The 15583-nt window shown below is 45.6% G+C and overlaps 1 protein-coding gene across 1 annotated transcript in view; it reads left to right on the top strand.

Annotated features, from left to right (window-relative positions):
• Positions 1 to 15583, top strand: part of AFF3 (AF4/FMR2 family member 3) — a 57087-nt gene that overhangs the window by 32839 nt on the left and 8665 nt on the right. Inside the window, exons 5-7 of the mRNA XM_025207217.1 lie at positions 1122 to 1185; positions 10933 to 11069; positions 14356 to 14427. Coding sequence (XP_025063002.1) covers positions 1122 to 1185; positions 10933 to 11069; positions 14356 to 14427 — 273 coding nt within the window. The remainder of the gene's footprint in view (positions 1 to 1121; positions 1186 to 10932; positions 11070 to 14355; positions 14428 to 15583) is intronic.

Here is a 15583-nt window from a genome sequence, read left to right as displayed (position 1 = left end):
AAGAGTGTTTTTAAGTGAGATTATACCTAGATAAGGTGTAAATGGGGAAGAGAATGGATCCAAGGACAAGGCTTGTGATGCCTTCTGAGATACTGAGGGGGTGTGAAGGAATATCTACTAAAGGACACACCAACAGACCAATTAGCAAGCAAGTGGGAGGCCAGGAGAGAGCGGAGTCATGAAAACTGAGGAAGAACAAGATTTTAATAAGTGCCTGGTTAACCATGTGAAAGAAGGCTAACGGGAATCAGAGAGCTGGTTTGGAGATTTGGCTAAGAAGGAGTCACCAGAGAATTTGGCAAAAAGCAGATTCAGAAGGCAGGGGACAGAAGTGATATTGAAGGAAGTCTAGGGTGAAATTGCAAGAAACAAGTCCTAAACTGCAGTTGCAATTGTGTGCTCAATACATTTAGAGCTGGAAGGAAAAAGGGAGATGGGGCAGGTAAGTAAGGTAAAGGGTAAATTGTTTAAAATGCTAGAAAACTAAAGCATGTGTTGTGAGATGAGAGAGCTAAGTCAGGGCTGTCCAACTGGTGGCCTGTGGGCTCTGGTGGCAGCCTCTCCCATTGCTGGATGGTGAAGAAGAGCTCAGGGGCCCAAAGTTGTAGGGGGGATGCTAGATATGGGCTGTTCCCATACCATGTGGTCCATGAAGTGTGCAGCCCAGGGGCCACACACTGGCACCACTTGCAGCCCCTGGCCATACCAAAGTGGACAGTCCTGAGCTAGAGGATGGTAAGCGGGTAAGCAAAAGAGTAAAGGAGGGGGTGAGTATAGAAGAAAGATCAAGAGATGGGATTGCCTGTCCTGTTTAGTGTTTATTCCTGCTTTGCAGCTCAGCCCTCTACTAATTTGGGAAGAAGTCTATATAATCCATAAAAACAAATTTTATTAGCATATTGTTTTGCTTTGATCACTAATTTGTAAAGAAAAAGACCAGTTATAAATGCTATTGTCTTCACACGCAGTAATTTGGAAGAGCAAAATGCACAGTTTCATGTTAAGTGCATTTTCTTCACAAAAATGTTTGCAAATCAGATTTGAAATAAGGGACAAATAACTTGGAAATACTTAACACTTCACAAATTATAATAATGCATATTCTTATTCTCCCCTTGTAGGCCACGCAATGCAGATTACTTTATGCAAGAAGCTAAACGGAAGAAACATAAAGCAGATGCAATGGTGAGAACATTTTCCTTCTAGATACATTGTTCCAAATTATATTTGTAATGCAGCCTCTTCATCAATGCAGTATAGCTGGGGTAATTATAAAAGCTATTATAGGGATGGCTGGGCTTGTTAAATTAAGAAATGTTTATATAATCAGGTGTTCATAGCCCAATAAACTATAACTTAACAAATAATGGCTTACTGAGATAAAGGCTTGGATAAATGAAAATTTCCATTTATTCCTTTGCTTTAATTAGTAACTAGAGCAATAGGGACTCAGTGAGATTTCCAAAATGTTTGAGTCTGGGGGTTGCTGTCTCTACAATTAACTGGCTAGGCTCTAGCCTCAAACCACAGAACTCTGCTAGGTGGCCACTGCCAAGCTCACAAAGGCCATAGGAGCGACCCACTAATCCCAAAGGGCTTTGGATAAAGCCCCTCACTCCAGTGCCAGATATGACCGTTTCTTTTACATGTACTGTCCAAACTAAATAGTAACACACAAGTAGTCATTTACCTTATCAGACCTTTGCATAACTCCAAGGTAGCCACTTTCACACAATATACCAGGGCATTAAACACATTTTTGACCCAGACTTCAGCTGCTTTAAAAAACCAGCAGAGGATTCTACTAACAAAGGGGAAATGGAGACTATTTGGAAGACAAAGGAGGCATTCCTCCCCACTTCTCATTGAGGTTCCTCAGAGACAGAAGAGAGTTATACAAAGAATAGAAGTCCATGGGACAAAGCTCATAGCGCTGCTGCAGATCTTCACCTAGGACAATAGTCCAAGTTATTGGCTGAGCCAGGGTTTTAAGTTAGAAACCACATTACCAAACCAAGGAGGAATTCTAAGGACAGAGTCCAAGTTACAGGCCAAATCAGAGTTACCTAAATCAAGGGGAATATCCAAATAACCAGAGTCCAGAAACAGGGCCAAACATGGTCAGATGTCAGAAAACCAAGAGTGTAGGCTCCAAGGAATCTTACCACAGTAGAACCTCAGCAAGTGCTGTTGGCTGGCCTACAACCAGCTGCTGCACATGGAATTAATGTCTACTCAAATCCAAGGCAAGTTTTTTCCCTCCATTCAGCATAGGGGAAAGTCCCTCATCTTGGATTCAGGTACAAGGCAGAGGAAGGGGCAGGCTGCTGCTGCAGTTCCAACTGGCCCCGGACCCAGATCAGAGCCCAGACCTGGGCTTCAGGCCAGAGTCAGAGTTGCAGCAGCCACTTGCCCCCTCCCTGCCTACCTGCCTGCCCGCCTTAGCCTCTGTCCTCCTCCCTGTCCCTCCCCCACAACTGCTTACTGTCTGGCATGGCTTCAGCTTCATTCTCTCCCAGGGCACACAGCACATGGAAGCTTTAACCCTGCCAAGCCATGCAGCAGTAGTATTGGCAGCTATGAAACTATGACACTCTGGCCCCTGCCCGGCCTGCAGCAGTATCTCAGGGCCAGGGCTGCCACTACTACTGCTGCATGGCTTGGCAGGGTTAAAGCTTCCATGTGCTGTGTGCCCTGGGAGAGAATGGGAGAGCATCCATGTGCTCCATGGAAGTAGCTGGGTAGGGAAGGGGCAGAGAGGCTGGTGGGTGGAACAGACTGTGGAGGGCAACAGTGGGTAGGCAGGGAGGCAGAAGCTGCAGTGGGGAAGAGGCTGCAGGGAGTCACTGAGAGGCAGAGACTGCAGAGGGCAGACAGGGGATGCAGCAACAGGGGCATAGGGACCGTGGGGGGGCAGGTGCTGGGGGGCATCAGCATAGAGGATGCAGGGGCAGGCAGCAGAGGAAGGTGACAGAGTGCAGATACCATGGGTACAGACTACATGGAGGACAAGTGGTGGGGGGAGGCAAGGGGTCTGCTTGCCCCCCAACTACCTGTCTCTCCCACTGCCTGTCCCCTTGCCGCTGCTTTCCCTTGTTGTAGAAATGGTGGGGGAGGGTAAATTTAAGATGACCCTCCAATAATTAGATTTTGTACATGAAATATTGTAACAAATTTATGAAGTTTCCACATATAGAATCTAACTACTGAGAAGTAACCTTAACTTTGAAGTTGTCTTGCATTTGGATAAATATGGTAAATGGGGAGGTTACTCTCCCCAGCAGCCAAGCAGGAGGCCCTAACAGTGGCCAGCTGGTTCATCAGCCCGGGGGGTGAGGTCACCAGTTGGAGACTGGCAGGCTTAGCCAACTGGGCAATTAATCCTGGCTGGGATGCCTGTTAGTGCCCCTGGCACCCACGCATCTGGAAATTTGGTGGCAGGAAAGCAGTGGCATTGTTAATTGCTATGGCTCTGGGAACCACACTGCGACCATTCCCCCACCGCCAAATTTGCATAGCTGTGGGGAGCCTCCTGGTCAGATGACATGGTTTCATGCACAAGACCTGGCTGGCATGCAGGATTGTCTGAGACATGACATGCCATGCAGCCCTGGACCCAGCACACTGGGTCCCACTCAGCATGTGGCCCTGAACCTGGTGCATGTCCCCAAATACAGCACACCATGTCGGTCCACAGACCCCATCTAGCAGCAGGCTTAGCTACTACAAAGGAAGATATTTGATCTTCAGGCTGCTTTTCAAAAACAAGGTTTGAATTATATGTGAGGGCATGCTGTATATTATATAGGGGGACATGCTGTTTGGGTGAATATATGGTAATCCTTGCCTAGTCACTCCCGCTCAGGACTACCGGAGAGTGATAGAGGAGACAGCTTGGAGTGGCTCTGAGTCCATTTCACAGGCCCTGCTCCAGCTATGTGTCTTGAGACAGCAGCATTTGGGAGTGCTTGGGGCTGTTTGGGGCTGTTCCTTTTAGCCCTCTAGCCTAAGGTCACTTGCCCCCACACCCCAGTGTGGGGGCCGGGGTGGCATCTGCCTTTCCTGCTCCGCAGCAAAGTGCTCTAAATACCAGGTCACAGGCTAGGCATTGCCCAGAGCAGGGGTGGCCAGAGTTTCTCACCCTGGGAGCCACATCCAATCCTCCACTGAAGTTCAAGAGCCGGAGAGCAAGCAGGGAGGGAGGGGTGCTGAGCAACCTGGTGAGAGAGTTGTGGGGGGGAGGTGCTGAGTTACCCCACCACCACCACCACCGTGTCGAGCCACTCCGGCTTTCCCTGCTCAGGTAAACAGTGTGGCTGCTGCCCCAGCACCTGAGCCGGCAATCACGGGAAAAGTGAATGGAGCTTCAAAAAGCGGGGTAAGAGCCACAAGTACCGTGCCAGCGAGCTACAGTTTGGCCACCCTGGGCCCAGAGCACCCTCTAGTCCTCTAGCTACCTACTCTCTTAATGTCCCTGGTATGTCTTGGCTCTTAATGTCCCTGGTATGTCTTGGTAGGAGTCAGCAAGCAGGATTTGTTTTGTGAACAGCAGACCTGGGGTCAGGAGTATGAAGGCAGGGTAAATTTGCATCTTATAGACCAAGGGTGTATTTTGGTGGGAGGGCCACTTAGGGAGTTTGAGTGAGCTGTTGCAGGCCAGGTCATCACTCCCTGCTCTGCCAAGTCAGCAGCCCCACCACAACAGTTCACCAAAACTCCCTAAGTGGCTCCCATGCTCCCTCAATCTGCTCCCCACATGACCCTGCCCACAGAACCAGCACCCATCTCAGGGACATGGGGTGGAGGGGTGGCAGCTCTGCCCCAGGCCTCGGCCCTGCACTGTCATTGATCCCAATCTCCAGCCACGCTGCCACCCACACCCACCTGTCCTGCTCCGAGAAACTGCTCCTCGCCCGCCCATGGCAACATCCAGCAGCACACATCCTGTCCATGCTGCTCCTGCCCAGTCAACATAGAGAACCCTTCTACCTGCTCCATCTGGCACCCCTGATAGTAGGTGCAGGGTGGACAGGCCAGAGTGCCTGGGCAGCAGAGCAGGATCCAGCAGCAGCAGCCAGAAGGAGCCACTGCTGTAGGTGCTGCCAGGAAATGGACTCTGGCTGCTGTGCCACCCCAGCCCTGGTGGGTGCCAAGGGGCAGTGGGACCAGTTTTACAAGCCATAGCATAGGCTGCCACCCACACCTGGGCTGGATGGGGCTAAGGGCTGGACAGGCTGCCACAGGCTGGACAAAATGCCTTGCCACAGATCTGACCCACAGGCTGTATTTTGCCCACCCCTGTTATAGACTGACTAAATAAGATATATAGAGAGCATAGGACTTTGTGAATTCAAACTCACTTCATCAGAAGCTGTGAAAGGGCAAGAACAGAGCAGTGTATAAAGTGGAGTTAGTGATACAAATACATGAAAAGTGGGAAGGAGGAGAGAGAGGAAGTGCGGGGACAAACAAAAACGAACCCATAGGAACAAAGGGATCACAAAAACTAATCCAGGTAATGGGATAAGAATCCGTAGTCCCTGTCTAAGCCATGTTTAACATAATCCAGTCTATGGATGCTTTTTTTTCTGCAAGTTCCCATTCAAACTGCTTTTTTTTTTTTTTTTTTCAATTTTGCTGGCATCAGGAAAGTGGCCAGATAGTTCTGGTGTTTGACTGACTGAGCGGGACGTAAACGCAGCACAGTGCTAGATGAACAGCTCAGCATCTGAGCCTAGGCAGAGCATTGCGCTAACACAGCTGTGTTGTTGAGCTAGCTAGCTTGGGTAGCTTTACACAGCATTGCTTTGTGCCATGTATACATGCCCTAACTTAGACCACCAGAGGCATTTTGCCCTGTACTGTCTCAGGTTCAAAGGAGCAGAAAAGTGGCTTGAAATCACTGGTTTTTGTAACTCAGTGCACTCAAGTAAACTGGGTGCATCTACACGTGCATTAAGGCACTTTTTCTAATGCACATTAAATTTAGTACCTCCAAGGTGAAATATTAAAGAAATGCACATTAGGCTGCCTTAAGACACAGTAATGAATGTGCCTGGTTTTTAAGAGACGCTTAATGCACAGTAGCCTGTTTTACTGCACATTAGTATAATCGCAGTTTTTTACATGGCGCTTTAATGCGCAGTAAAATAGGCTGGTCACCTCCCCTGCAGCAACTACCCCTGCCACACACCTGCTTTAGCTCTGCACAACTGCAGCCTCCAGTCTCCTGCCATCGTTCCAGCACCTGCCTACCTCCATTTCAGCACCCCCCAGTCAGCACCCAGGACTCCTCCCCCTCTCAGCTACCCCGAGGGCATTTATACATGTGCTCGGGGGAGGGGGGGGTACTTTAATTAGTGCAGCTCCGAGAGCCACACTAATTAAAAGCACTCAGAGCTTCACATGTATCAGTGTCCCAACACTGAAAAATGGCGGTGGGGCACTTTTAATTTCCTCACTCCAGCAGCCTCTGGAATTATATCGTGTCAGAACAGGCTCACAGTGTATAGGAGCTCCTTCTGGCTTGCTTTCCTCCTCTCAGATCCACATTGCTTCCCCCCTTGGCTGCCCTAGTTGGCCGGCCAAATTTCATGAGGAGGACTAGAGAGTGCTCTGTGCCATGCCTGGCCTGTGACATGGTGGGGAGGAGAAGATACCCCATCTGGGAGCCTAGAATACACATCTCCCACTCTCTGGGCAATGTAATCACTAGGCTATTGGGCTAAGATAAGAGGATTCCACTTTCTTTGGGTAGGCACACACCTTGGCAATCATATTCCACCACAGACTTAGGCCCATGAAAGTATAGTAGGATTTGGACCCTGGTCTCTTCCACTACTTCAGTTCTTTATGTATGAAGTAAGAGTAATAGGATATCCAACCCTTACAGAGATGCTAGTAAGATAAATCTATTTTTAAAATTACAAAGTGTTTAGTATTACATTACTGAGAGCCATTGTACCTAAAATAGGTTGAAGTCAGTGCCCCATTCCAGAGTTATCATTTAAATCCTTATCCCTTAGGAAAGAATACTACTTCACCTTTCATTTTGTGGAAAAAAAATCTACCAGGTAATTCCAGGACCCTCATGAGTTTTATGCCTCTCTATATTGCCTGGGTTCTGTTTAAAGAGAAAAGGGGTCAGGGCAGAGGGATTCATATATATTGAAGATTCATACACATTGAGGCAGTAAGTAGTTGAAGTTGTGGGAGCATAAAGACGTAAAAATAACAAAGGATTGAAGACAGAAACCCCTAACAATAAAAACAGAGGATAGGAAATGGGAGGTTGAAGAGCCACTGAAGGAAGTGTTGAAGGAGAAATCAATAAAAGGGGAAAAAACCTGGAGAGCACAATCAAGCAAGTCAACAAAAGAGAGAAAGCCAAAGAGGAAGGGATTAACTGTGCTGAAGGTAGCAAAGAGGGGAAAAGTAGTAGAGAGGGGAAATAGAACAGAGGTGAACCTTTTAGTAGCTAAAGTCAAAAGTAACCTTCGCCAGTGAGTAGTGAGGGCAGGAGATTGAAGAGTGGCTAAGAGAAAAAGTCAGTGAGGAGGATTTCAGATGAGATCACTGTTTTAGATATAAAACTATTAAAGCTACTTCTGAGCTTGGCGCTGATTTCACACTAGTTTGAGAGCAGCCTGGGGATGACACATTGTTCTTACTTAGGGAATTATACTCCCTTAGAGAATTATACTCCCCATAGATTCTGTGATTACTTCCCTCTGGCAAGAATTTGGAAGTATTCAGGATTCAAAGGCTCAGATTTTCAGAGATGTTTCCTAAATTAAATGTCTATATCCTAATTTAGTATGTTTTTACCATGGCTTTTATTTTTCTTAGCTCCGAAGTAATCATTATCTTTGTTGGATTAACACTGAAACATGAATGAGAAGCAACCATTACTGAGTTGTTATATTTTTCTGATGTCTCTCTCCTCTCTCTTTTTTTTTCTTCTTTGCCTCTAATCCTCCTGCTTCTATACTGAATTCTATACTCTATTCTATACTGTAGAAGCACCTTTTATTTCTGTGATGCTCATCTTCTTTTGTAGATCTTTTTAATTCTGTGTATTTTTCTTATACTAGACACCTCACTGATTACTATTTGATATCATGTAATGTTTCTATACCTGATTTGCTTGTATCCTATCCAATACTCATTATTCTTTTAAAAATCTTAAAAATAAATGCATATTATCTATCTAAGGGTTTTAGAGTGATACTCACTGGGTGCATCTACACGTGTGCTTTACTGCAGAGTTGACTAGTTAGCTCCACAGTAAAGCATCACACTCTACACGTGCACCAGTATTAGGGTGCAGTAAATTAATTAACTCTGCTGTAGGATAGTACTGTCCTTTACAAAGACTGTACTATCCTATGGTGGAGTAATTTACTCTGCCAAAATGCACATGTAGATGGGCCACAAGGGTGCTAAAGTGCAGGGTCTGTCTGCTGGCTAGTCCTGTACTGTAGCACCCTTGTGTCCCAGCCAGCCCCTCTGCCACCTGATGCCACCACTCGGAGCCTGGGGCAGACCCCCTGGGCCCCCTGCCAGCCCCGGACTGCTCCATCCTGGCACAAAGTGCTGTAGTTCCAGGTGCATGTGTAAACGCTGCACCCAGGAGCAGCTGACTCCAGCTTGAACTGAGCCAGAGCTTATTTCTTTGCACTAATAGCACATGTAGATGCATCCACTGAGTTCTTTTTACATAGTATCAGTGTTTATATTTAGGTTCTAGACTACTTCATAGAGTTAGGAAGGCTGAGTAAGGAGGCATCCGAAGTTTGGAAGTTCTTCTGAAAGCTAATCCCAGCATATCTAATATTCTTTAATCTAGAAATTAGGCAGAAAATTTCACACAAGGACAGGCTTTTCATACAATTCTTTCTGCTCCTTGACAGAAACACGATAATATACAAAAGCTGAATGAGAAAAGGAACCAAAATGAACTGTGATTTTTAAAATGTCAGTATTTTAGTGTTAGTCCAGGTTGGATTGGAAAAAAGAGTGGGATTACATATTAGAGTTAGCAGGTGCTAATTCTAAGGGATATTAGTCTGTGTTAAGGTTAGCTAGTGCTAGTGATCAGTCACACACTCAGGGCTAAAACCCTTTCTAATGTGCACTGCTCAGACCTGCTGCTAGAGGGCAGTGAACAAAGGTGTGTGGCTAGGGGCTGCAAGTCTGCTCCATGCCTTCTCCACTCAGCAGCATTCAAACCACAGTATAGGCCAGGAAGGAGGGGGTAAAAAGGCCCCATGCACCACTTGAATTGCCTCCTCCACCCCTCTAAATAGTCCCATTGCCCTCCATCAGCCCCCAGATCAACCCCCCTCCCCCCCACAACACACACACACCTCCCAATCAACCCATCCATCCATGGATTACTACCTTGCCGCCCCAGTCAGCCAGAGAGCAGTGGTGGCAAGGGAAGGGGGTTTCCCTCCGTGCCTGCTTCTAAGCTCTCTGCAGCCCACTCCGCCTTCATGCATCCAGATGCAGCCCCCACCAGGCCCCACAGCTGCCTGGCAGCTCTTTGCCTCCCCCTTCCCCCTCCCCCTGCCTCCCCTTCAGTTGCAGGGCCCAGCGGGGTTGGATCTGGGTGCACAGGTTCAGCATGGTCTGCAGGAACCCCAGGAGGAGGCAGGGAGGAGGAACCCTTCCACTGGCACCTCTGCCACTCTCAGCCAGATCAGAGTAGCAGGCAGCAATCTGGGGGTGGGGGGACTGATGGGAACACAGGAAGTAAGTGGAATGGAGGGGTGGAGGGGAAGAGTGGGGGGAAATTTGGAGGGCAGAGGGGGCAGAAGCTCAGCAACTCTCCACCCACCTGCTCCCCCATCCCCCTGCCCCTTCTCTCTCCTGCCCCCAATCCTGCCCCCCCTTTCACCCCTTTCCCATGCCCCCCTCAGTCCCCCTTCACCCCTGTTCCCTCCCTCCCTCCCTATTCATCCCATCCCCATCAACCTTTTGCCCAGCTGTTAGTCCAGGGCCATAGAGTCGTGGATGATAGCTGGAAGCAGTGCCTTCTGGGATACTGGAGGACTGCAAAATGGTGGTTTTATCCCAGGTGAACACCCAGAAGTTAACTTAACTCTAGCTATGTAGCACGATTTAAAGATAATCCTCACCCTAGGTGGCACAATTTTAAGACACCTAGATGGCACTTAGCACTTGTTAACAAGCCTTAATGGGTGATCATTCAAGTTTTGAATTCTTTTAATATGGTCTAATTGTAATGTGTAATCTCACCCAAAGGTCCATCTCTATCTTTTTCTAGATCTTAGGCTCCTTGGGTGCAGCTACATATGCAATTAATACACCTGAATTTTCAACCTGTATCTACGGGTACTAGAAAATAGTGCATTAGACTAATCTACTGCACAGTAATTGCTGCACATGTGTAGATGGTGACACTTTACTGACCATTATATTACCCTAATGAGCAGTAAAGCATCTTGTGTAGATGCATCCCCTGTTTATTTTCCTTTAACCCTATAGCAAGAGCCCAAAAAGGTTTCAATATTTGCTGTTGATTTGTCTTAGTTACAAGCTAATCCTTACCTTGCTTTGTTTTGCATTGAAAGAAATATTCAAATGAGCATGGCAAGTTATATGCTTACTGGATTGTAATATTTTTTTCTTTTTCTGTTTTGGCTCTGATTCTTCTGCAGCTTCTATTCCTATATTATCCATACTTATTTGTTCAACTTTATTCATAAATTTCTGTGACTTCAGGATTTTCTTTCTTACAATGTGCCTTCCTCTTTTCAATATTTGTAAGTCTTCTGGATTTTGACAGTCCATTTCATATCAGTTTGAGTTAACCTTATCTATGCATAGTTTGTTCTAAGATCCCTACATTTGTAACCATAGTGTGGTGACTTCACTATTTCTCTGTGTCCTTATTTTGTCTACAAGGTGGAGAAATTTGGAAAGGCACTTAATTATGCTGAAGCAGCATTGTCATTTATTGAATGTGGAAATGCTATGGAACAAGGCCCCATGGAATCTAAATCCCCTTATACAATGTACTCAGAAACAGTTGAACTTATCAGGTAAGAGTGGGGGTTGGGTATTTTCTCCATTCAATATAAGTAGGTTTCTTCCACACTGACAAATTAATACACAAGAATGCCTTTATGCATGGGCCGATATTAGAGATAAGAATATTCACAAAGCTAGTTCATCATTTAGAGCAGCCTCAGTGATTCAAGCAATTGTTAATGTAATTATGGAGTTTCGACAGTTTGGTGATCAGTTCTTACCCAGGCCTCACTGGGTGTGTCCAGACAAGACGCACTTGTGGTTTCTGGAATTGCCAATCTGTCTGCGGTGCTGCAAACCGCACACACAACACATGCAGGCATTTTCCATGCTGTTAATTTGCAATGCAGTGGGTTTTTTTGACACCAGGAGAACCCAGTATCAAAAAACCCATGGCAAAAAAGTGGGGTGGCACATGTGGAAGTAGTGTGCACTGCCTGAAACCAGAGCCTAGCTGGTCAGAGCCATACTCCAGCCCAAATTGCTGCCACTGAAGCCCCAGGAGGCCCCCAGGATCCCAGGTAAGCCTGCTGGGGGCAGCCCAGGTGCTGGTCCCAGCCTTCCCTACCACTTCTCCCCCCCCCAGGGGAAACTTGCCATATTCATGGGCATTCTCCAGGGACAAGTAGCAGCGGCACAACTATGTACTGCTGCTATTTATCTCCGGGGAAATGCACGTACGCACTCATCTGGACATGCCCACTGGTTGTAACCAAAATCATTACCACTATATCCCTGTTGTTAAGCCTAGGTAAAATGTACTGTTAATGGACAAGTGTTTTCGTCACAACCCCTTTCTCTCCATTATGCCTGACATTAACTGGCACCATTACTGGCACTATCAGCAGAGAAAGCAAAGAGTGAATTATCATAGAGTCTGAGCTACACTCCCACCCAGAGAAGAAATCTCTCCAAAATATAAGCTCATCAGTGGAGAAATATGCACTGTTAACAGCAGGGCGAAATCTGTTGCTTGGACAGAAAGCATTCAGTCATGCAGTCAGCCATGCAGTCTTCACCAGCACTAAATTTCTGCAAAACTTTTAAAGTGGGTATTTTCACCCAGATTTCTCTGATGATTTGTAACAAATACTTCCACTGTATTTCTGTCCCAATATGACCTCTCTTCTGCCTGCATACTGACAGAAGTGCAGCAGGACAGCTCCACACAGTGATGGATGCTATTTTTGCATCCCTCCTTCAAAGGTGGCATCCAAAGCTGCTGCCCTGGCCATTCCATCCCATCAGGTACACATTGGGCTCCATGTGCGCCCGCATCAGGAGCAAATTGTACCCAACAGGAACAGCCCACTCCAGGGCTGCTTCTTCTTTGCTCTGCACCCCTGCTGCAGGCAGGGGGAGCTCCAGGCCCCCATAGGTGCCAGCCCCTACCTGCTCTTGAGGTATCCCTGATCTGTGCAGGGTGGTGGGATGAACTGTCCCAGCTTGGAGGGGCAGCTCCCTGCCAGCCATGGGGAGATTGGGGCTGGCCCCAAGCCCCAGGAGAACAAGGGAACCTGTTCCAGCTTGGCAGGCAGCTGCTTCCCAGCCCCACCCAGATCAGGATCCATCCCAATCTCCATATGGCCAGGAGAGCTGTCCCAGCTGCGCAGGGGTGGGAGGCAGCTGCCCGTCTTCTTAGAACAGCTTTCCCTGCTCCATGGAGATCAGGATGGGTCCCAATTTCCACATGGCTGGGAGGCAGCTGCCCAGCATCTGTTGTAGCTTTCCCAGACCCATGGAGATCAGGACACGTCTAGGCCGACCAGAAGCAATTTGCTCCCAGTCATCATCTACACATGCACTTTGGCACATTAGTTTCATGTGCCATTTTCTAGTACCTGTATCTAATTGCTGTTCACATGTAGATGGTGACACCTTACTGCCCATTAGATTAATCTAATGTGCAGAGCCTGAGGCTGGATAGATTCCGTCTTTGCAGGTTAGTCTAAACTGCATAGATTAAACCAATAAGCAGGTGACAGACATTCACTTTTGATTCTGGAAATGCAGCCACATGCCTGCAGTGGCTCAGCCCAGAACCAGGGGGGCGCTAGAGCACATCTCCCTGCACAGCTGGAACAGACAATTTGGGCCAAAACTAGCTGTCCTCCTTGTTGGGGAGTGGTTTGCAGGGGTGTTGCAAAGCATCCTGGGATGCTGGGGGACTGTGAGTTAACTTGAATGTGGAGGGGATCTAGGACAGAAATTCAATAAACAAATTTAACCTAGATCAGTTAAGTCTGATGCTGCATTTATCCAGGTTTATCTTAAACCAGTTGTAGCCATTTTGAAAGTGGTTTATGTGTCCTGAACTTGTGTTGTGTTACAGATTTTAACCAGTTTCTGATCACTTATCCCAGTTTATGTGTAATTTTTTCCCTAGCCACAGTGTCTTTATGGCTGTAATTCTGGAACTGAATTTTGCTTGGATGTCCATGTATGCAAACAGTGAGCGTTGTGTAGTTGTTAAGTGAATTATTTATCTGCTTGCTAGCTGTGGTCCAAAAATGGATCTGGTTAGTCATGAATGTCTGGAGAAAGAAAATATTCACACAAAAATATTTGTACTGATGTCAAAGTAAGAGTTTGAAAACCAAAATAAAGATGAAATACAATCAACTAATTACAGGAAACAGGTATTCTTCTGGAAGCAAGCCCAGAAGTATTATATGCTGTGCTGATGTTATTCACTGCTCAAGTATTCAACTGAAAGTTGATATTTCCAGGAACTGATTTGTGACTAGATAGCACACACATTATTGCAACAGCAGTGCTACTACTGTAGGTTTTTAATATTTATAGAATTTGAATGTAATGTTGTATGACCAAAATAGTCTGAGCCACATTCTCCCTTCTGCTGTGCTTGAAGGAGCAAACCTGGGTAGACAAACTCAAAAATATGCCATATGAGGACAATACTAGAGCACTAGTTCTGTGGCATGCTGTCTTTTGCCCTTAAGTACAGTGGAAACCTTTTTGAATGGACTCCCTGCAGTTGGGGTTCTCCCCAGCAGGAGAAAAGATTTTAGGATGACACCATAGGGAGAGGTAGGGAGCAGAAAGACATCTAAAGGAGTTACTGCTGCTTGAAAAGAGCCAGAAAGCAGAGCTAATAGAATAGCTCCGAAGCACAAGATGAAAAGCAGAAACATATCAATTCGTGATAACTAAGAAAGTAAATGTAATAGGGCAGATCTCCAAATGGTATGAATCAGCATAGCTCCATAAGGAGCACACTCAATAATAGAAAGTGGGCTCCTGTTAACTCACATTGGCTTTTCCTCTTTCTTAAAGGTATGCTGTGAGGCTAAAAACCCACTCAGGCCCTAATGCCACTCCGGAGGACAAACAGCTTGCAGCATTATGGTTGGTAGATCAATATTTCCTCAAAAGGCTTCTTTTATGCAGTGAGTCAGTCCTTGAAAATCAGATACTGAATGCAGTCCGATAGGGGTTTTTATGTCATCTACTTACATCAGGAGAATACTTCCTGCTCCCAATGTCATCTCTTTTCAACTTAAATTACTGTGCCTGGTCTGCATTCTGTTTGTGTAAATAAGCTATTCATATTTATTGGCTATAACAGGTGAGTTGTGTGTCAATGTAACTAATTTTTAAGTGCCTGCTGGTCTTTCATTTTATGACTGAATTACTTTAATTGTAACAGTATCTCAGTAATTTCTTTTGTCTTATATGTTAGGTTCAGTCATCATAAATTATACTTATATTAAATGAGGGGTTATTGTGTTGATAATTAACCAATTTGGATTAAGTCTCTGATTTAAAATTTCCAGATATAGGCATTTAATTTAGACTTTATAAGGCTGAACATTAATAAAATAATAATGTTATTAACATTAAACTTAAATGCTAACAGCTATACAACTAATACATGAAGTACCAATTACATGGTTATTGATTCTCAGTAAATGGTTTTTTACAATCAGCTGGTGTATTTTTAACATCTAGTAGCCATCTGTTAAAATCCAAACTAAATGTGGTTTTAGAATCCGTAAGCAAAAACTCTTAATTAATCATTCTATATAAAAAGAACAAAGTATCGTTATATAAATTTTTTAAATAAGCTTTAAAATATCTCTCTCTCCTTTGTCACTGCTCTGGCATGCAGCTAGGTGCATTAGTAGATTAACAATAATTGTTTCAAGAATGTTTAAATGTAAAAACAGGTACAAATGGTTAAAAAATGACCCTATCTATTTTATAAAGTGTTTCCAGAACTGACATAGTGTTTAGTGTGTGGAATTTAATCCAAATTTATAAAGTCACTGCATCTGCTTGAACAGAAAAGGTCAGAGTGAGGGAAAGGAGATGAGTATTCCTTCAGCAATGAATAGCAACCCTAACTCACCGTCTGCCACATAGCAGATGAGCTGGCATCATTTGCATATGTACTGTACCTGTGAAGGTGACAGAGTGAGAATTATGATGACTCTAAGTCTATTGTATCCTCCCACTACATCCAATGCAAACTGGGCATAGTGCCACAGAACTATTGCATTTC

The sequence above is a fragment of the Alligator sinensis genome, unplaced genomic scaffold, assembly GCF_000455745.1.
Source record: "Alligator sinensis unplaced genomic scaffold, ASM45574v1 scaffold144_4, whole genome shotgun sequence".
NCBI classification, from domain to species: domain Eukaryota; kingdom Metazoa; phylum Chordata; order Crocodylia; family Alligatoridae; genus Alligator; species Alligator sinensis.
The sequence above is the reverse complement of the archived record's forward strand: the minus strand, read 5'-3'. Positions and strand labels throughout refer to the sequence as shown.